The sequence below is a fragment of the Vidua chalybeata genome, chromosome 6, assembly GCF_026979565.1.
Source record: "Vidua chalybeata isolate OUT-0048 chromosome 6, bVidCha1 merged haplotype, whole genome shotgun sequence".
Classification (NCBI taxonomy): domain Eukaryota; kingdom Metazoa; phylum Chordata; class Aves; order Passeriformes; family Viduidae; genus Vidua; species Vidua chalybeata.
Window position 1 is genome coordinate 22638253 of NC_071535.1, and position 21757 is coordinate 22660009.

General features: G+C 43.8%; 1 protein-coding gene across 3 annotated transcripts in view; it reads right to left on the reverse strand.

Moving 5' to 3' along the window:
* The window catches only part of IFT43 (intraflagellar transport 43), a 43650-nt gene that overhangs the window by 15191 nt on the left and 6702 nt on the right, over positions 1-21757 (reverse strand). For 2 of the 3 annotated variants that reach the window (XM_053946346.1, XM_053946347.1), the window contains one exon: positions 12128-12195. In XM_053946346.1, coding sequence (XP_053802321.1) covers positions 12128-12195 — 68 coding nt within the window. Of the gene's footprint in view, positions 1-9556; positions 9597-12127; positions 12196-21757 lie in introns of all 3 variants that reach the window. The other variant, XM_053946345.1, reaches the window with a different exon arrangement.

Consider the following 21757-nt stretch of genomic DNA (forward strand, 5'->3'; position numbering starts at 1 on the left):
TATGCCTAGATATGGCAAGAACCATAGCTACAAGTAAAGCTTGCCATACCTGCGTAGAGAGGTTGGCGCATTAAGGAGTGAAGAAGGTGCTATACTTCATCTACCTACTCCTGAGAGAACAACAGTTTCTTCCTCCCCATGGCTGTGCATAAAGACTTTCTGGTTGCCTTTCAGGTTAGGAGTCCCAACTGAGCTGGCCAAGCTCAGGTCAGACATGCATTTGTGGCAAAAAATCAGGGTTGCAGGCTGAATTAACAAGAGTTCATAATAGTAACATGGCGGAGAGGCGCTGGCAAATGGCAGCTCCCTTGCTCTCCACCCCAGCAAGCCCAGAAGTAATTCAGTCCCGATTAGGGACGCTTGTTCAATATTCAAAATGTAAAACATGGAGACTGCTGAACCAGCACTTTGAAAAGTTAATTAAATGCCAGCTTTCTTTTTAGCAGATACTCCATCACTCGCTGATTGCTTTGGCCATTTTGCAGAGTGAAGTTTCATGTCTATGCATTGGGAATAAATATTCTCCTGCCCCCTGAAGTCAGGGTGCCATCAAAGAATACATGGGGCTCTCCCCTATCCCATGCACTGTCCCAGGACACGCCACGATGTAAGAAAAGTTGCTTCACTGCCTTGCATTCACTTTTCAAAGCACTTCGTGACATGGCACAGGTCTCTCCTCAACTGCTCTCTGTTCTAGCAAGTCACAGTTTTCATCTAGCTCTCCTGTGAATAATCTACTCTTCTAAGAGCAAGGAGTAGGGCAGAAAGGATGTCTAGCTATACAGAGAAGAGATATAAGGCAAAGAAAGCCCTTTGTCTCTACTGCTCTCTCTGGAGCTTGCAATCTGTGAGAAGCTAAAGATTACACTGAATACAGTGATCTGAGCCCTGTAATATCAACTGCTATAATCAGAACTGCAGCTGTGTGGTGACATCTGCACCTGGGCTTTCAGCTATATCTGCACCCTCTGTTCAAGGGCAAAAATGGAACATAACTGGGGAAAAGTTCTTCCAGTGAGGATGAACTGTCCAGCTCCATCCTTCTCCCTGGTGGTAGTACAAAGCACTTTTTGTGAACCTCCTGATAATATTGAGAAAAAAATAGATGGCTTCAGAGAGCCCTCCACCAGCACCCAGTGGTGTTTAGTCTCTGAGAAGATAGAGGTAGAAAGATGATGCAAGATTTCTCCTTTTTTATTCCTCCTTTATGCCTTCACAGAACTGGATCCCATATAGCCTTTCCCTCTCCAAGCTGAAATATCCCAAATGATGGCATTGCACAGCCACGCACAGTGAGATGATTTGCTGGGGGCTCAACTTAACATCTTCTTGGCATGATCCCATTACTCTTGATGACTGTCCAACCCCAAGTTAACACTCTCTTCCTCAGTACTCACACTCCTTACATCTTTGCTCCTGTCTCCAGGCAGGAATGAAACACTCCACATGTTCATACTTCCCAGGAGAAAAGGTCACTACTACCATCCCTGTAAGCAATTTCTGTTTCTTTTTCCTAAGCTCCCTGTCATGACTGGTATCCAGGTGGCCCACAATGAAGGCAATTATGTTAGTCTTAGAGGCAGAGACGGCTTTGCTTATGTTGTGAGACTCAGGCTTTCTCAACTTTTCTGTGTTCTTAGGAAAGGACTTACTCAGGACAAATAGCAAATACCTCATTATGAAACAGCTACACTATACATTGGAAAAAACAGTAATTTGGGGAACAAATTCATGTGTGGGGGCGGGGGGGGGGGTGTGAAACAGTACTGGCCCCTTTGTGTTAGAACAGGTGCTAGAACTCTCCCAAACAAGATCATTCCCTCCACTTCCCAGGGCAAATTACAGCCCCATGGTCAGTGCCCCCAGGAGAGAGCATCTTAGTCGCTGTGCTAGAGGTTGCAACAGTGGCACTGTGTGAGGCAAGTCTCTCATGCTGACAGCACTGCAGTTTATACACAGCATTTATATACTAACAGCAGTGGAGCAGGAGCTAGAAATGGCTGCTCTTCTCTTTAGGAGAGACATCTGCTTCCAGTCACCTGTACAGGATATGTTTATTAATATATTATTTGGTACGGCATTATTTGATGAAACTAGAATATCAAGTCAGCTCATGAGCTCACATGTAGAAAACTATCCCAAAAATATAGTATGAAGCTTCTGTAGCACAGGAAGGAATTGTATGTTTTACACTCTCTGTGGCCTTAATGATTGAGCAAAGAAGATATCACACAACCTGCTATTTCATCTATTTTTTTTTTTTTAATAAGGGTTCCTTTCATTTTGTTTGTAGCCAAATTTCTTTTTGAGTTCTTGTTCCATACTGGGGAAAAAAAAAATCACAAAACATTTTTGGTTTAACTAGTCTTTTGCTTTTTTGGCGAAACTGCAGTACCTAAATCTACGTAACAAAGTGACTCTGAGAGGAAAGATAAGCTTTGTCTTGTGTCCTAAGGTTAAAAACCTTCAATGCAGCAAGAGAAATCATTAATAGATCTTCAAAAGGTGCCCCACCTTCAATTTTATCCATTCCATACCCTTAGCTGAGGGCTACCCAGAGACAGTATTCCTGTAGAACCAATCAACTGCTTGTCTCTTTGCTCTCCAAGTACTATGGGCAGCATCACAGCATTTCTTCATGATGTTATCACATTTTCTTAAGGATTGTGGAGTACCCTTTCCTAAGAATAGTCTCATCTTACCAATGCCAATTGCCACACTTTGAGACCAACATTTCCTCCTTCAGGAATATCAGGTCTAGGTAAACAGCACCCTCTTCATTCACCTCATGAGCTTTCTAATGGTGAGTGAAAGCAGACACAGAACAAACCTGACAAGCCAGCATACACAGCTTTCCTACTCTTTTCTCATGTTCTCAGCAACACAAAGTGCACTGCCCTGCTTTGTCTGCTGCAGCAGCAGGCACAGCCCAGGGAGGGCAGCAACAAGGACCTACAAAAAAAGCAATTGAATATGAACTACAGATACAGTCACTCAAGTAAGGATAAACAAAACAATACCATCCCAGGAGCAGTGCTCAGAAATGCATTCAATCTGCTGTATTATACACCAGCCACTCCCCATTTTTGTAAGATGGGGATACATCTGTTTTTTTCACATATGTTCCCAAGTCCGTTGCATCTGGAGGGGAAAAGAAGATGGACTCACTCCATCACCTGGACAGTTCCCTTTAAACTCCCTTTCCCTGAGAGGCCATCAGCACTCCCAAACATAATCATAATCCCAGAATATTGCCTCTGGCTTTGGACAGCTGCTTATCCCCTCTCTATTTCAGGGTATTGAATAGCTGTGAAACTGGGTGAAGGACCCTGACAGCCCTTGTGTAACCCCATGGTACGTCACTCCTAGTACAGAATACCTATTCATCTCCTAGCTCTGCCCTGGGGCAGAGGATATAGATCTGATCTCTCTCTTGAGTGTTTTTGCTCAGTTCTGCCCAGGAGGACTCCTTCATCCACATCAATGAGAACGGGTTAAATGTTAAACCCGAGACTTTTCTCCCACACATCCCCCGATTTACAGCTGAGCTACCTGAAACTTCTGTGCTGAAGGGTGAAAGGCAGTTCCAATGTAGACATCATCTCTGTTAAACTGTTTCTTTTTCATTTAATGGACTACCTCGGAGATCTAAATGGAGATGAAGTGGCAGGGCTCAGAGAACAGCCAGGATGCTATCTTTATGCAGCATGACAATGTGCAGTGGTTAATTAGACACCGTTAACCTATTTTAGCAGAGGACATAACTGGGATGAATGGAGAAAAACGTCCTTGAAATCTTTTAATGTCCACAGCTCATGAGAGCTCCAGACACACTTGCGTCCTGCATCGTGCCACAGCCAGGCTCCAAGGAGTTCTCTGTGCAGGACCGGAGGCTCTCTCGTGCGGCCCGGGGAGGTGTGAGGGCGGGCAGCACAGCTAAGGAAAAAGCGAAGGAATTACCGCAGCTTGCTAAAACGCATACGGAGGCGGCGGGACGGGAACGCCCAGTATGGCGCGGCGGAGGAGGAGAAAGCGCTGGGAGCGCGAGCAGCCCGCTCCCGGCCCGGCTGCGCTCCGCCCGGGCGGGCTGGCGGCTGCGCCCGCCCCGCTCCGGGCCGCGCTGCCGCCACAGCCGCAGCATCGCCGGGCCGCGGCCGCCCCCTGCCGGGCAAGCGCGGCCCTGCGAGCCCGGGCCGGCCTGCAACCCACCGCGGGCCGAGGGCTGTTCTCGCTTTACAGGGCAGCGGGGGAGAAATTCATCTGCCCGCGTGTGTGTTGGCCCATTTCCTGCCTCACCACTGCCACGAACCACGTGGAACCAGAAAGCCGCTCCAAGCATCCCTCTTGCTAAAAGAATGAACCGGGAGGAAAAGGAGAAGGTTGTGATGTTCAGGGATGCATTTTGTTTGGAGACAGTAGGGTGATCAAAGGGCAGGCAGAGACAGGCTGTGCCCTGGAAGCAAGTCAGCAGTTCTGCCTCAGTGCTTCCATTCAAAACCGTGACCCACCCCAACACCGAAGGCTTGGCTCAGCCCACAGGGAGGCACGAAGCCTTTTGCCTCTCGGGCAAAGACTGTAATTCAGGTTTAGGCCTGAGGGAGGAGGGGAAAAATATTTAAAAAGACGTTGTACTTTCTTGCTCAAATGTTCCTTAAGTGCCCATCACCACAGTGAGTGGGCGGTGAGCTAGGAGTTGCAGCTTGTTCAATAGCCTAAGGCACAACTAAGTTACACATCTAATATGACACACAAGTGCTAAGTGATAGTTCTCCGGGCTCTCCATGGGTGGGTCTCAGTCACTGCTTGTTTGCTGTGGCACAGGAAGAGACACATTCACCAAGGCTGTCTGTAAATTAGAACTGCTACCCGTGCTGGAAAGCACTTCAAGGTGCCTTCTCAGCTATTCCATTGCACCTTCTCTGGAGCTCTGATCTGTTGTTTTAAGTTTCCACCCTCTCTTCCTGGCCTGTGGCAGCCTGGAAGAGCCAGGTTTTCCTTTACAAAATTAAGGAGTTTAATATTCACATCTCCTACAATCGAGGAAAGTTTTGCCATTGATTTCAGCATGCTATGAGCCTTTGTTTTCATCATAAGATGTCACCTCAGAACTCTCCACTTCCTAGCCCTGGCATGCATGGCTATCTGTATCACTACAGCAGGGTTTTGGGCAGACACACATGTTTTAAAACTGTAATGGCCCTACCATCCACCTTCTGGCCCCTCCCAAGCTGCCTGTGCTGGTCAGACTGTGTGCTGAACACACTGCCCCAGAGCGTGGCTCTGAAGATGGTTGCAGCAATGAGCAGGCATGCTCTGTGCGATGGGATCTGACAGACCGCTGCTAGCCAGCTCCAGCTGAAAGGGACTTGTGAGGCACTTGATCTCCAGCTGAAGTGTTTTTGTTTCTCCTCATGTCCTAATATGTGGGCTTGCTTAACAGAAGCAGCAAAGGAGGAAAGCTCTGGCAAGCAGGACTTTAGGAGCTGGCACAAAAGAACAAGCTGCCAGAGGGTGCTCCCGAGGATCACTGAACCTCAGCCCACTCACTGCATCATCCCCCAGGCAGATGTTCCCAGGGTTCCCCCTCTCGCTCACTGGTAGAGAACTGACCAGCAGAGCTGTTCAGAGCTCCCACTGAGCAACAGAAAAAACAACAACACTCAATACAAATTCCTGCTGTGTGGGAAAACAGAAAGCAGTGCTGCAGTTTCTGGAGGTATCCATCACATATCTTTGGTCCCTGAGAACAGGGGCTCCAATCCAAGTGACCATGTTCTTGGCCTCCCGTAAGCACAAAGCCCAACTCTCACAAAAAATTACTCTTGAGGTTAGAGGAGCATTTCAGCTTCCTTTTAAAGAAAAAAAAAAAAAAAGCACAGCTCTGGATCCTCATGGTTATAGGAAAGAACTGAATGCTAAAGGAGACAGAAAATATATTTAAGGTTGTTTGGGTTTTTTCCAAATCTCACAATAGAGAGCAAACCCGTGATTATGAGGTTCAAAGACCTTTCACTTGTGACTGGCCTCACTGAAAACATTTATATGAAAAATAGTAGAAAGAATTAGGTGTTTATTACAGAATGGTATCTTGTTCTGTCATCTGAGAGCAACAGCTTCTGAACGAAGATATTTTAAGAACTGGGATTAAGAATAGTAGGGGGGGATTTATGGGGAAGGGGGCTGGGGGAGGGGGAAATAGGGCCAAGCAAGTACATCAAGTCATCTCAGGTCCCTTTCAACAGGTAAACTGCATTAAGCTAGACTTCACAGTCAATATACAGGTGACCTACAATGGCCAGACAAGCTTTTAGCCTTGGTTATGACAGATACAAAAGGGTTGGACACTGCATGTGTTCTTCAAGAAGGTTTTGCTATTTTAAAGTAGAAATATTGGGAACAGCAATAATAGCATCCCCTAAATTTGCTGGGAAGTTTCTCAGAGATGCAGAGAAATAAGGAAGGAAGATGCTTTGTCCTCAATCATAACATAAAAAAAAGTCAAAGAGACTTCATCCTGAGACTACTCTGCCACTTCAGCAGCTTACATGGACCATTACCAAAAATGTCACACTTCTGTTCTGTTTTTGTCATGCAAGTTTCATTTCTAGGGGAGCAAGAGGCTGCAATCCTACTAGACCTTCCATTGCCCAGTACCTTCCCAGAAAAATAAGTCAAAGAAAACGTCACTAACTGGGAAAAATTATACAGAAACATAGGCTAAAAATGAGAGAAAGAAGAAAAAGAAAAAAAAGAAAAAATGGTTAATAAAACCTTGAAAAAAAAAAGGGGGGGGGGGAAGGAAAAGAAGAAGCAAAACTCTTTTTCCTCTGAGCACTGCAAACACATAAATGGACATAAGTCTAACACTCTCCCCTTGCATGAAATTCTTGCAAATCACACTAAGTAGGTTTAAAAGGAATAAAAATCCCCTGTGACAGCCAGGGCACTGAGAGATTCTCAGGTGACTCTGTCTTTTAGGGACAGTTATCTTTACTAAGTCTAAACAGAAACACCAAGGAGAGCTCACCCCAGCAATGACATGAAGGGACAAGAGGACAGGAGCTTGTTAGCATTCCTGGAACATCCAGCCTATTAAGAAAGAAAAAAGAAAAAAAAAAAAAAAAAGAGGAGGGGGCAGGGAGAGAGAGGAAAAAACCCACCCCTGGGCCTGTACATTGCAGCTTACCACCATCTTGATGTCCTTGATGCGTGCTGATGGCATGGAGGTGGCTGGCACCAGATCAGCCCAAGAGAAGGAATGAGAGGCCAATGGAGATTTATGTGAGGAGAGTGAGATGGACAAGGTAAAATTGTCAGGAGGAGTTGTTAGAAAGTAAAATATATTGTGACAATTCCACTCCTGCCGTTCATCAATAAACTGACAGATCATTTAGTGTCAATTAGGAGTGATAGATGGACAAGTCCCCATGATCCTGGGCCAAAATTAATGGCTGGGAGGGAGAGGGTGATTGAAAATGACGGCTGACATTGAGAGGAAAGTCCTGAAGGTCCCCAAGGGGCCATTACTTGCCTCATTCCCTTGCAGATCAATGCAGGGACAAACCCAAAAACAGACACTTCAAGACAAAACTTAATCAGACTTCCTTTTCTTTCTTCTCCTTCTAAGTTGTGCCCCCTCACTTGGTAGCCTTGATCCTCTCTGCCTATACTCTTCACTTCACTGAGGACATCCACAGATGGCTGCAAGCTGCAGAGCAAGGCTGACATCTCCCATGCAGCCAGGAGTCTGGCTCTGCTCCTAACGTGGCAGTGTCACAGAGAAGTCCAGATTGAGATTCACCACAACACTGCTGGATTGTGAGTAGAGAACAGAAGCAACGACACAAGCTTTCCCCCACTCTCCCAGACCAAGAAACTCATGAGCACTTTACTACTCCCACATGCAAGACAGGTATTGCTAGAGGCTCTAAAACCAGGCACTCTCAGGGGCCATTTCTTATTGAGAGAATACAGGATAGTTTAAGCCCATATTCTTGAAACAGGAGGTTTTTAACTTTACTTATCTCTAGAGACCTTGAATCATAAACCCCCTTAATCTCTTAAATAACTTTCCTCCAGCTCCAGGGTGCAATCTCACCACTGTCTACCATTCAGAGCCTTAAATGATATCTACACAGGGGCTGGGTTACCCTGCTCTAAAGGTCACCCCAACTGTATCCTCTTCCTTCCTACAGGCACTTAATATTCACCTTCTTGACAAATGCACTCCTGGACACTGTAGCACTGTATCACTTCTGTTCCAAAATAATTCAGCACAGTCATTTTCCTAAACAAGCCTTGATTATTACAACTCTGTGTGGCCTATCAGACAGAAAGGGGAAATTTCAGTTGTAGCTGCAACACCTGTTGCTAAACTGCCATGATCCATGTAGAAGAAATGAGGTACACATGCAGGTACTGGAAAGGACTTCCTACTTCTGTTTGCTTGCAGGGCTGCCTGAAACAAGCTGTGTTTATTCCTCAACAACCCTAGCTGCTCCCTACAGCGTTGTAGGAATTTTAGGGGGCTCATTGCAAGACCAAAGGGATCAAGCACCCAAGTAAATTGAAAGAGACCCAAGAAGCAAAGAAATTACAATATTGCTAGAGAGGAAAATGGAAGAAATTCTATAAGGAGAGTCAGAGACGAGATCAGAAGAAGTTGGAATTAAATGAATCATGGAAGCACCCCTCCTTTATCAAATCCACACCAGTATGCAAAACTGAGTTCCATTTTCCTTCCCCCACTGGCAGGCACTTTGTGTTTCTTCCTTTTGATGCATGAGATAACCTGACAGTAGAACTCTGCTTTGCTTGTCACAAGTGTCAGCACTGATGTAATTAGGGACATCAGCACAGCTTTCAGAATGGCACTTGGGCTCCATCCAGTGGTTAGAGAGCTGCTTCTGTTGGAAAACCCAGCTGTAATTACTGTTATTTATCTCAGCAGGTTATTAGGCCCCAAGTGGCTGCCCAGCTTCTTAGCTGGTCCCCTTTCTGCTAATACTGGGGCTAGAATGTTGCTGGGGCAGCAAGGAGACTGCCTCTTCTTACAGAGAATGATTCTTCTGAGTACAGGTTTAACTAGGTACAGCAGATTCAGGTACAGATGGCCCTGCTAGTACAGAAAAATTAATTTTCTGTCACTACTTTGAACCATTTAGTTGCTGTTTGCAAAGGACCAGCCTGCGGGTTTGCTCAGACACTTACCAGTGATCCTCATCATTACCCAGATTTACAAAATGGGACTCCTAGCAATGACAACTGTTCTATAAGAGTACTGGGAGTCCAAAATAATCTTTCCCCATTTGGCATTTGAAAACATGAGTAAAATAGATAATTTTGATAGTTCTCAGCAATTTAAATATCTGACACTTGCAAATGCTATGGGAACTCATGATAAAATACTGTATCTCACACATTATCTGTGCTAATTAGTTTTAAAAATAATTTAGGTTGGAAAACTTTAAGAGTCCTCCTCCTCTTCCTATTTTGCAACAGTCTGGGAGAGCAGCAGTCTGATGGAAATAATCAGCAAGATGGTGAGAATACTTACAAGTTTACACAAGCATGAAATGAGCTGGGCAGGTAAGGGACTAAAAGAGAGCATAAAGGTAGAAAAACAGGTTACAAACTAAATTATACTCTAACATGTGTCAAATGGAAATAAAAAGAACAATTTCATATTGATAAGCATCCCTGCAGGAAAAGCAACACATATGCAGTTTTAAGTGACTGAATCTGTCAGAAACAGAACTAAAAGCTAAGACTTCAAATGGAGAAAGACTAACATAAATAGCTACAAGATCGTTGCACAAGTGGTCACAGTATTCCAATCTGACCCACAATATATTTACACAACACAGAAAATCTAACTGTAGCCACTCTGCTTATCCTTCCTAAGTGAAAGAAAAAAAAATCAGATTTTAGCATTGTCTGGTCTGAAAATCAAATTACTTCTAACAGAATGATTTGCAAGTGTAGGTTCAGTTATACTGTCAAAAAAAGGCTTAAACCTAAATCAGATATAATAACAGAAGCATGTTATTCTAACTACATCTACACTAATGAACTTAGAGCAAGTCAACTTGATGGGTTTCCAAACTGAGTCAAATTGGTTGAAAAGCTGTGGGGAGATAGAGCCTGAGAAAACAGAAACAACAAAGCTACAGCAACATTGGTATGACATCAGCCGATGACTCAGACTTTTCACATGAAGGCTTTACCCTGGGATATGTCAAAAAAGCAAGCCCTACAGGCCAGCATCTCAGACTTTCTTAAGGGAGAGAAGACAGATCAGCTTGGGGAGAATACACAGGAAAGGAAAGACAGGGGAATTAGGTGTACAAAAACCTTTGTACCTCATATGACTGGAGAAAATCAGAACAAACTTCATAAAATTTATTCAGTAAAAACCCTTATTACAAATGAACACTGTCAGATATCACATATCACATGCATGAATGAGCAAGGGACACATCTTGGTCTCATGTCCCAGTGTACAGATTCTCAGAGACACAAAGGTCTACAACCCTGTATCCTGTTCTACTTCTCCAGCTGAACTACATCCCGTGTCATAGAAGCCTTTACTCCAGACACCTACAATGCCTTGTAACCCATGCAGTTGAGATGCTGGGGGAGCACCACCCACAGCTACTGCTGCAAATCTATAGGATAAAGCTAATGTCAAACAATGGAAAACATGGTAAAATAGCAAGTGGCACAGTGCTGTTACATTAGGAACCTGCTCACTGTCCTTCAGGGCACATTAGGCACAGCCCTGCATATGTATTACCTCCAATCCAGTCCTTCACCTAACCAACAATTACATAACTTATTTTTCCTAAACAATGAAGTTGAACCTTCTTGTCTGCTGTCACATTTCCATAAAGTTTCTACTTGGTCCTACAAAGATCCAGAATCATTGGTGGCACTTTTTTCATACCCTGAGGTGGATGCATCTTTACAATGGCAACTTCTAGCTGCAGCCAGCCTATGAAAATAACCATTATCAGGATTAAACTGGAGACCAACAGGAGTTCAGGCTGAGATCTTTATTCTAGTCTCCAGATTTATTCTCTCCTTGCTTTATTCTAGTCTCCAGATTTCCAGACTATTTATTTTTCAGAGACAAATGGAGTGATAATTTTCCCAGAAAAGTACTGTTTTCTGGAAAGCCTACCCCAGAATACAGACCACCTTTCTTGTCTCACAAAAAATACTGACTGTATAACAGATTTCTGGATGTCCCCACCCATTCTCAGTTTCAGACTAGAAAATATATAACTTTTCATAAATCAGAGTGCCTCCAAAGTATATATTAAGATGCCTCCTTAATATATTAAGACATATAGACTTTTATTAAAGGCCTTTAACTACACAAACAATCTCACACCACTCCACAGCTCAGTCCTTCAGCTCTGTGAACACGAAATACAACATCAGCATAACATCTCAGCTTGGAAAACCACAACTATTTGAAAGCAAGTAATCTCCTCCCAGTCTGAACTGTCCTTTAGTTTTCATACCTATTCTATTACCATGTCCAGATATTTCCTCCGTTTGACGTTGTCCTTCACGTGAGCATCAGGCTTCTCAACACACATTCTACAATTTGCATACTTTTTCCTCCCATCTCTTCTTGCTGACCATCTCCATTATACCATAACCCTATACACACATAAACATTGACAAATTTCACCTTTCCTGTCAAGGCTGATCACTAAATCCTGACGTATTCATTGCACTCTTGTCAGTGTGGTGCTGTCATGTGTCACTCTCCTGGAAAGAATGGAACCAGTCAAATGCCCCAATCCCAGCTCCTGCATTTAACATGCTTATTATGCTCTTGACTCCTTCCAGGCACTGTACCAGGTAAGGAATATGCTGGCTCTGGCAAACAGGGACACATACACAGTTCTAAGCCTTGCCAAGTCAATTAGCCAATGGAAACAAGCAAGAGTAATACTTCAAATGGCTTGAACAAGTTACACTGATATTGGAAAGAATGGCCATCTAAAAGACCCAGGAAAACTGTTCCAATGTCTGTGACAGCAAGGTCCAACTCGTGATGTTCCTTTATTCCACACCTGAATCCCTCTTAATACAGAAAGAGGTGAGGACTCACTTGGTAGGTGCCAGCACGGGATCATCTGCCCAGCCTCCTTGCCGGCGTGGGGGTTTAGGTGGTGGAACCTTTAATAAAGAGAAGAGGAATGTTACAGACAGCTCTGGTCAAGCCAATTGAGGTACACACACACACACACACACTAATGTAACACTTTACCATAAAATGGAGAGGTAGTGTTTAAAATTCTCTTTAATCATAAAATAAAAGGAAAACAAACTACAAGACAGGTTTTTAAGCTTGTCTGTAAACAAAAAATGCATCACCCTAATCAGTATCTTGACAAGTTTCAGGTCTATGGGCCTTTGACTTTTTGAGGACACACAATACAGTAGTTGACTGATCCACAGAGGGTGTGCTCTCCTGGCAAAATAGGGTTCACTGGGAACTTGTTCATCACTGTTGCCCACATATCAGTGGGAGATATCACATTATGCCCTTCCTAGGGTACAAGACAGCATGTTGTAGGTATCTTGTTTTAGATGAGGAATTGTTCCTAAAAAGTCTGCTTTTGTCCACTGCTTAGAATAGGAGGATAGATGCCAAGTTCAGACACCATGATCCGTACCCAAACTCTTCCAAAGTTAGTTGGGATGAATCCCACCACTGAAATCCAAAGGGGAAGATCATCTGGAGCTTAAAGACATCCCCTGCTATTTTCTTACATTGTCTTGTGTGGCACTCTGCCACGTGGCAAGAGAAAATGGGAATTCAGCTTGGGGCTTATGATGGGAATTTTCAAATGGGGCCATGAATTCCCACCATCTGAAAGCTGCCCATTGCCATTTACAGTCTTGGGCTTGGATCCCCCAGCCTGAGGCACTCTGTACAGCACTGCCTTCAGTGTTCTGCATGGCAGGCAATGATGAAAGCAGAGGCAAGGTAAACCCAGCTTACATAGCTCACATTTGATGGTGCCCAGTGAGGGAAGATGGATTACAGGGACCTGTGAATGGACTATCATGAGAAAGAATGATTGGGTAAAAGATGCCACAAAACAGAGAAAAAATGCTAACTGCAAAGGAATGGTGGTGGCACAGGGTGACTTCCACAGCTTTTATTAAGGAAGTTAATGAGTGGGATGACTCCTGAGGAGTTTTTGACTTCAGAGAGGACCTTGCATGTGCGGTGGGGTCAACCCTGAGCCAAAGCCAAATCACCTCTTGCCACAGATGAGGACAGGGTCGAGCTAACCCTTGATGGTAGGGGTCTCGCATGTTTATTTCTTGAAGTAGAAGCATTGTTTGTGAGTGTGGGAAATTAAGAGACCCTGCCAGGAGCAGCCTCTGCCTGCTGCAGGGAGGGGGTATGACCCTGCATAGCTCTCTGATAGGAGCAAAAATAGTCATCCTCCAAAAATAAACAGGGAGCAGGAATGAGGCAGGAGCTGCAGTCCCAAAATACCAACTTTCTTCAGCAAAGGGAGCACAGGAGGGCAGAGGGACAGGCAGGGAGCGTGAAACGCAGGAAACAGCCTCCTTATATGGGCTCATCCGTAGGGGACAGAGCTCAGTCGACTGGAATGACCATGTCACAGAATGTGAAGCCTTCAGGGGCCCAAGTGAATGGAGTTTTCTGATCTTTAAATGATTCCCCCAGATTCTTAAGATGCCAAACCAGAGAAGAGGCTACAGTGCCAAAAAAGGAGCATTTTGAATTCAGTTATCTGGACACACCCAGAGCCCAGGAAAAAGCGGGAACACACACCACATATGGGCGTGCATGCCCACTTAAACATCCCTATTCCCATTACACACACTCCTAACTCAAAACCACACTCCTTCCCACACAGATGCTTCCCATGCAAACAACCCCCTTTCCCCTTACACTATCCCTCTGATAGCCTGCAAGCTGTATTTCCAACACACAGCCTCACAACTCCTCACAAAGGTGCGCGGGGATACAAAAATGACACCAAAGAACCTGGGCCATAAGGCTGAGGGAAAATGCAGCATCTCCAGGGCACTTCAATGCCCCTGCAATTTAATTTACTCATCATCAAAACTAGCCTTCAGATCAAAGATAACTCAAGTGGGGCACACCAGATCAGAGGGTGATGACAATGTCTGGCCCAGTCTTTGCACAAGGCATGACTCCAGGGCATCTAGGGGTTTGATTCCAATGTTTGTCTTGCCAATGTTATACCGTGTTCTCATTGATCACACCCACCAGGCAACCCTGAATGTCTGTCAGATCCTGAAAAACACCTCACATACACCTACAGATCTTTTATTCCTCTTGCAATAAATCAGGTAATTCTTTCTGAATTGCCTACAGAAGCACTAGCAACAGGAAAGGCAATCTTAACTGTCAGCTGAGGAGAAATAGCTTTTCTTTGTTAGCTGCCTGGAAAGTGCTGCAATAAGGTCACATGCCACATACACTTTTGTCAAGTAAATAAACTTACTTTCATATACTTTCACAGTTCCAAAATCTCAGCATAATTTACAATTGAGAATGCAATATTGTGCTTTGCCATAATATGGTGACAGGTAGGGACTTTGCAGCTGCAAGCAAGAGCTTGAGACAGAAAGTGGGACAAATGTCAACCCCGGAGGGATTGGAGGAGAAATAGAGTACACTGTTCTTCTGTAATGCAGCAAATGTGCTCTTAAACATACCTTTTTGGTGAAAAAGACTGGGGAATTTAAATGATCAGAACTTGTTGGTACCTACTGTTATACCTTAGGCAAGATTTGTATGGGTGTTCCCAAATATAAAGCTATACATCCAAACAGTTCAAAACACTGAGATTCCACCAGCTCCTGACAACAGTGTTGTCTCTCAGCCCTTGCTGCTCAGTCTTTTCACAGCATCAACTAATCATTTACTTGCTGGGATTTTCCTTTCAGCTTCAGTTTTGTCTGGTATTTATCTCCAGAAGATCTCCTCCACTTGAGTTTCTGCAGATTGTCCCTTTTCCAAGGAAAATTGCCATGGTCTGAGTTTTTTGTTTTGTTGTTTGTGTTTGGGTTTTTTTTTCCTCAGAAATTCAGCTCACCATTTTTGTGATGGCATTTTTCCAGTGTTTCTCAGGCTACTTTCCATACCAAAACTTTGATACTACATCCATAATCAGTATTTTATCTCTCCCTTGGAAAAATGACTGGCCTGAATTCTATCTCTCCTGCATCAAAGTAGAAACTCTACCACCTTCTTTATTGTCTTTCAGGCCCTTTCTTATCAGACAGATGCAGAATTCTAATCTGGCTTCCCCATTAAAGCAGAAATTTCCAGGCTACTTGTCAGATCATGTCTACAGTTCTGAAGGTGCCAGTTGGATGCTGCTTCCCGCATGGAAGACACTATCCTGTGTGTCTCTGAATCCTGAAGGTCCAGCAAAGTTTCTTTTAGGACCTACCACAACAGAGGCAGATTATGGGCATGTTAAGTCCCTCAGATTCTCAGGTGGGTCTGGAAATATGGATTAATTTACCTTCATCAACATGACAACTCCTTTGAAACACTGAGCACTCTGTGCAGGGATGCAGGGACTCAAATGACATTGAGAGCATGCAACAGAGGACACACAATTCTTCTATCATGTCATATTTCTCCTAAAACATGTAGGATCTATGTTTTTCCAATATACAGATTTTACACAGTATGTAGGTGTCTTGTTTTTATCCAATGTTGACCAAGAAGTGTAAAGAAAGAAGTATGGGCAGACTCAAGGATTCTCTTCTCCAGCAAGATTCCAGAGGCTCCCTTGACTGAAGAAAAGCAAATCTCCACAAGCAGGCCTGATGAATTTGTTTTGATTGCTGCCATTTAAGGAGCTGTAAGTCAAAAAGTCCCACTGCTCCTAAACAGCCACATAAAATAATCTGTATTTATCTCAGAGCATGTATGATATCAAAAACATATAAATTCCAAGATCCATGCAAGCCTGGGCTTTTTGCAAAGAATAACCCATCTCTGCTGGCTCTCTTTACCATGTCCATAGACGGTTCAAATAGTGCCTCCAATTTCAATGAATACCCTCCAAGGACTTCTGCATGTCTTAAATACTCAGCAGAAAATACAGTATTTGCATTTCATCCTCAAACTGTCCTTTTCACAGTCACTGACTTTCCATTACTAGGGAAAGTGTTACTGAAACAGAAGTTCTTGGGGGCCTTCAAATATTCTCTGCCATCTAACACAGGTAAAGCAACAGCTCATACTGTTAACCAGCTATCAAGAATTGCTCTCCCAAAACAGTGACATCTGTCAGCTGACGTGCACCCTTGAAGAAAGCTGTCACCTTTGCAGCATTTGGCACCTTAACCTGTCTGAGGAGTTACTGCTCTCCCCTGCAGGAAAACAATGAATCAGCACACAACAATCTGATTCTCTGAACAAGGGGTCAGCAGGTAGAATCCTCTCACAATCCATAGTTATAGGGAAGTGCCCCTCCAGCCCTCCTAAGCATGAGCATTTCTCAGTTTGCTACCACTTTTATGCTACTTTTGATCAGATATTTTCCCATCCACCTTCCTACCTCCTACAGTTCTTTTGTTGCCTTGAGGTAGGTCCAGATGCACTCAAAGTATGAAATAAATGTGTGGAAAAGGAAAAGCTTTTAATAAAATTATTTTCACTGAGATTGTCCCTAATCCACATCAAGGTAGACAAGCAGGCAGGATACTACTAGAAAGGCTGGGAAACATGGCTGATTAGAAATGCTATTTCAGATGTCATCAAAAGGCAAGGAGATAAGCTCAGAAAGCTGAAAATAACTGCCCTGCTGGTCAGCCAGTCGGGGTGCACAGGAGAGAGGCTGCACAAGGCCTTGGGGAGCTCCAGGCCATGCAGTGCTAGGGCTCACAGTGGGGAAGTTGGCCTAATTAGGGAACAAAAGTTCAGCTGCATTTTTGAGATTCCTCTTGGAGAATCTGGCCAACTTCCAGATGAGAGGTCCCCAGGAACAGTCTGGGAGTCCAGCATTTCTACAAGCAACCAGAAGACCTCTGGAGAAAAAAAAAAAAAAAAAAAAAAAAAGCAAACTCTGTAAAATGGAAGCAGGTAAAAAACCCAGTGCTTCCTTGGATGCTGGATCCTTTCAGTGGAGGGTATTTACTAGAATAATGCAAGAATCAAAACACCTGACACAAACTCTGGGTCCTGGAGAGACAAATGCAGCTCAGCCTAGGATGACCATGTAAATGAGAGGGCATCCACAGTGTGCAATAGCCACGGGAAATTCTGCCTCAGAGAACCCTCCCAGGTTCTCAAATGCCAATTGCTTCAAGAGCTATCTATTGCCAGTTCACCCCACTCCCAACTGCACGCCTAAGAAAGCAAAACCCTGGCAACATGCCATATACAAAATGCAGCTACCCCTGCCGAAGGCTCCTCTACAAGCTGAAGATCACAGAGGAGAATAGGATGCTAGAGAAAAACATTGCAGTAAGACTGCAAGCTCTTTGGGAATAGGAAATTTTTGTTCTAGCCATACACCAACACTCTCTAGATCTTATTGCAGTACAAACTGTGATACAGAAATGACTGACTGCATTACAATTAGGACTTCCTAGGTCATGAACTCTCTAAACCAGAGTGGAAGGACAGTGCCCAAACCATTGTGATTATTTTTACGCAAATAAGGTCCTCTGATCAACACTCAGCTGAATACAGCTGGTGCTGGGTTCCTCACTTGCATGCTTTAAAGTTTCAGGGAACGCAGGGGAGAGCACTTGGGGGGGTGGCTGCTGTACAGATCCAGACCAGACAATGGAATGAGAGTTTGGAGCTGGGTGCCAACCACTACGCAAGGGTAAGAACTGGGTCAGGAAAATACCGCTCTGATTAAAGGCCCTGATCATAGCAAGCCCCAGGCCATGTCTACACCACAGGTGCAGACACACTGCAAGCAGGATCCACATGAGTCAGCCCAGTCTGGAAATTGTCTTGTTTTAGGTACTTCTGGTAATGAAGCTAGTACCTCCCCAGGTAGAGTGCAGGTTGCTTCTCACCAGGGAATCTCCACATCATTCCGTACTGTATTTTAGAATGCAAATACACTCACTCAACCTCACCCAACTGGGTGACCTAGCAATTTAAGAACACAACTGGCTTTATATTTCAGGTACTTACATTCTTTTTATAGTTGTTCTTCCAACAAATATTCAATGAAAACAACTGTTCCTGGCACGTTGACTTAACCTAAAAAGCAACAGCCCCCTTGTCCACCCAAATGTTTTAGAAGCACTGGCAACTAGAACTACAAAAGGACTTTGATGCCCCCTCTGGAAAGGCCAGATCTTCAAATCCTCTTTCCAGTTGCTGCCTTAAAGTATGTTGTCACTCAAATACTGAGTGATATAGAGCCACAGAGGCCAGAATTCACCTGTATAAGGGTCAGAAATCAGGTGCTGTCCCTGTTTTTAGTCTGTGAAGGACCTTGAGACTATCTATGGCATGTCTACCAAAGCACAGCTAGAGGATGAGGTCCCAGCTGGACCCATTGGAACTGATGTCTTCCCACTCAAATGTTGTTGCCTTCAGTTAGAAAGTCTTCCCTTTGGTACCAGAATTCTTTTGGTTCCATTTGCAAAGCAGAGCAGCTTCAGGAGAAAGGACTGAGAGCCTTCTCAAACTCAGAACAGCTCATAGGCTTGTCATGAAATATAATATTCCCTATGGAGGTGGCAAACATTACTTGCTACATCTCTCTCAGAGAAGAAAGAAGACAAGTGTTTTCCAGCTTGGAAAGGAGATGGCCAGTTTAATCTCTATGTCTAAAGCATGAGGTTGCAACACTGAAATAACACCTGCTTACTCAGGAAATGGAGGTCCCTGAAGGCAAGGAAAAGCCCTGCTCTACTTCTGAAGGCTAGAAAACACAGGATGGGGATCAGGGTCTCTCACTGGTAGTGTAAGAATATGCACTCCCAGAGCTTGCAGAATGGGGCCAGAACTCCACAGAAGGACAGGATTTCAGACACACTGCCATTCCCAGCCACTCTTTACCATCCCATAGATCTACCAGCCCATCCTGAGAGTATCTACGTACTACACAGGCACCCAGTGCAGGATATGGATTATGTTATGAGGATAAAGCATCTAAGTCCCCCTGTGGATCTATTCAGGGAATACCCACAGTGCTTCTGCATAAAGCTCTAGCTTTCCTTTCAAATAGGGACTAAAGAAAACTAGCGGAAGGACTTCTCCAAGGTCCCAATGCAAATCTATGGCAAAGCCACAAAAAGATCCCAGCAAAATCTTGGCTTACAACCACATACTCCTGCTTATACTGCCTCTGCAAATTAACTGAAATATTAGGATACACCCTTTATTATACCATTGATTAGCCTCACAGCCTTTGGCTAAATATCCCAGGCAGTCTTGGAAGGTGCAGCCAAATGAGTGATTCAACTGGCAAAAATTCAGATGCAAGATGAGTGGTTTGCCAAAGGATGCAAAACAAGTTTCAGAGCAGGCAGATGGCTGGAGGGCAGGACTTCAGCAGGTACGTTCACATCAACAATCCTGATGAGGTTGTTTGTTAGTATTCAAGCAGCTACAAAGTTATCTTCAGCACAGCAAGAGGAAAGGGACCAAATCCAGGAAGAGTTCAGATTGTAGCACTCAGCAAAGCCCAAAGGGAGTTCAGAGGAGGGTTATATGAGCCATCCGGGGGACAAAGGGGCCAACTTCAGACAAATGATTCAAGAAGTCAAGTATTTCAGATTGGCCAGGCAAGGACTAAGGGAGGGATCTACTGCAACAAGATTTGAATCACACTTTATAACAAAGTTCCACTAACAGTTGATTTGGAAGAGACTTATGCAATTAACAGAAGTTTGTAAGCATCCAGTAGTATAAGTTACAAGCAGCTTATTGCTCAGTCAGATTTCTGAACTCTCAGTTAACCATTTTATACCATTTACAGATTTTTACAAATGGAAAAATACTATAAAGTGTGACTGTCATGCTTAAGAACATAAGCCTGAATAAAGGACACAGGAATTACCCAAACAAAATGGTTTTCAAAGCAGGGACCCCTCATACTAAGTAAAATCTCCTTGCTAGGCACCATTGCATAACATCCCTGAAGCAACAATTGCTCATGTGGAAGAGTCACATCAGTAAAGTTATTTTAATGAAATTTAGCAGCCAGAAGCAAGAAGGCGCCTGTGGCATGTGACCAGTCAGCACTCAACAGCAGACCTAGGGAATCAATTATTTAGGGCACTGTATAGAGGTGGAATTAGTTCCAGTGAAATGACTGTAAGGACTGGTTCCAGCAAGGGGGTGGGGGGGAAGATTAGATCAATTATCAGTAAAAATTTCTATTAGGCAACCAGTCCCCAAAACTATACCCATCAGTGGGAGGTCTGCCTGATAAATGGAAAAGTGCTCTGGGCATAGTCCTGAACCATCCATCACTGCCAAATAAACCCAGTGGATCTTTTTTACAATATCATCTCTTGCACTACCAAGAGAAAACTGAGCTAATCTGAATAGTCTTGACTCCTTGTGATGAGCATACCCTTCTGAGGCCAGAATTAATGAGATGGGTGATACGGGTTTCTTTTCTGGGCTTTAAATTTCACAGATGAATCTACTGTGTTACCAGTATTGGAGTAGTCCTTCAGCAGAAGGAATTAAGAGCACAGGAGAAGGTGTTTTAATTATCTAACAGAGAACAACTCTAGGCAGGAAAAACTGGGCAACATCAATTCCATGGTTAGGAAGAGTGCAAGGCAATTAGCCCAAAGACTTCAACAGAAACAGGCAGAACTTCTCAGGTTGTTCTGAATAGCATCATCCTGGCTTCTAATGCTAACTTAATGCTAAGGCATATTTTAGCTTTGGTGCAGGATAAGAAAGGATATGAGTATTCCTCCTCTATGTGTAACAGGAGCCTGGTAAGAAGCACTATGACATTATTACCTACAGATTCTGGCATTCAGTGCTGGTGCAATAAAAAAAAAAAGACTTATAGAAAATACAAAGGCACATGTCCTCGTTACTACTGCCTGGCCTTCTCCTCTAGGGCACCAGCAAGACTTCATCATCCCTAAAGATAAGTTTTCATGCTATAAGAGCAGACTAACCATACTGGACAGCAATCCAGTTAAGTCAGGTTTTGTACTCTATTAGCTAATTGCTATGCTGACTTTTAAATGAAAACAGAGCATCTTTTCAGTGGCCACAAATAAATCTGTGACCTCAAAACAAGATGCAGCAGCTGATAAGAGCAGCTGTTTCAAAGATAATTAAAAATCTGTCAGCATCAGAAACAGAGGATGCAGGAAAGGCACTGCATCTAAAGCAAACTTTATCTTTTTCTCCTGTACTAGAGTACCCTCTTAAGGTAGTCTCCAGACATATAACAGGTTAATCCTGCTAGTCCCCTTCAGAGAAGCCAGCATCTACCTAGAAAGCCTCTAGTCTTACATGGTCAACCTTTTGCTGATAGTCTTCATCCTTGAAGGGTCAGGAAGGAAAAAGAGAGAAAGAAGTTAAAAGGAAGCACTATGGAAGCCTGCACAAAACAGCCTGAAGATTGACATTTATGACTGTCCTGCAGCACATGCTTTGCAAACTTATTCATTTTAACAAAGCACAAAGTTGATTCCACCATTACAAGATTTTATATCCAGTCATTTATGCAGATGCCAACTGCAGTAGTTAAAGAAA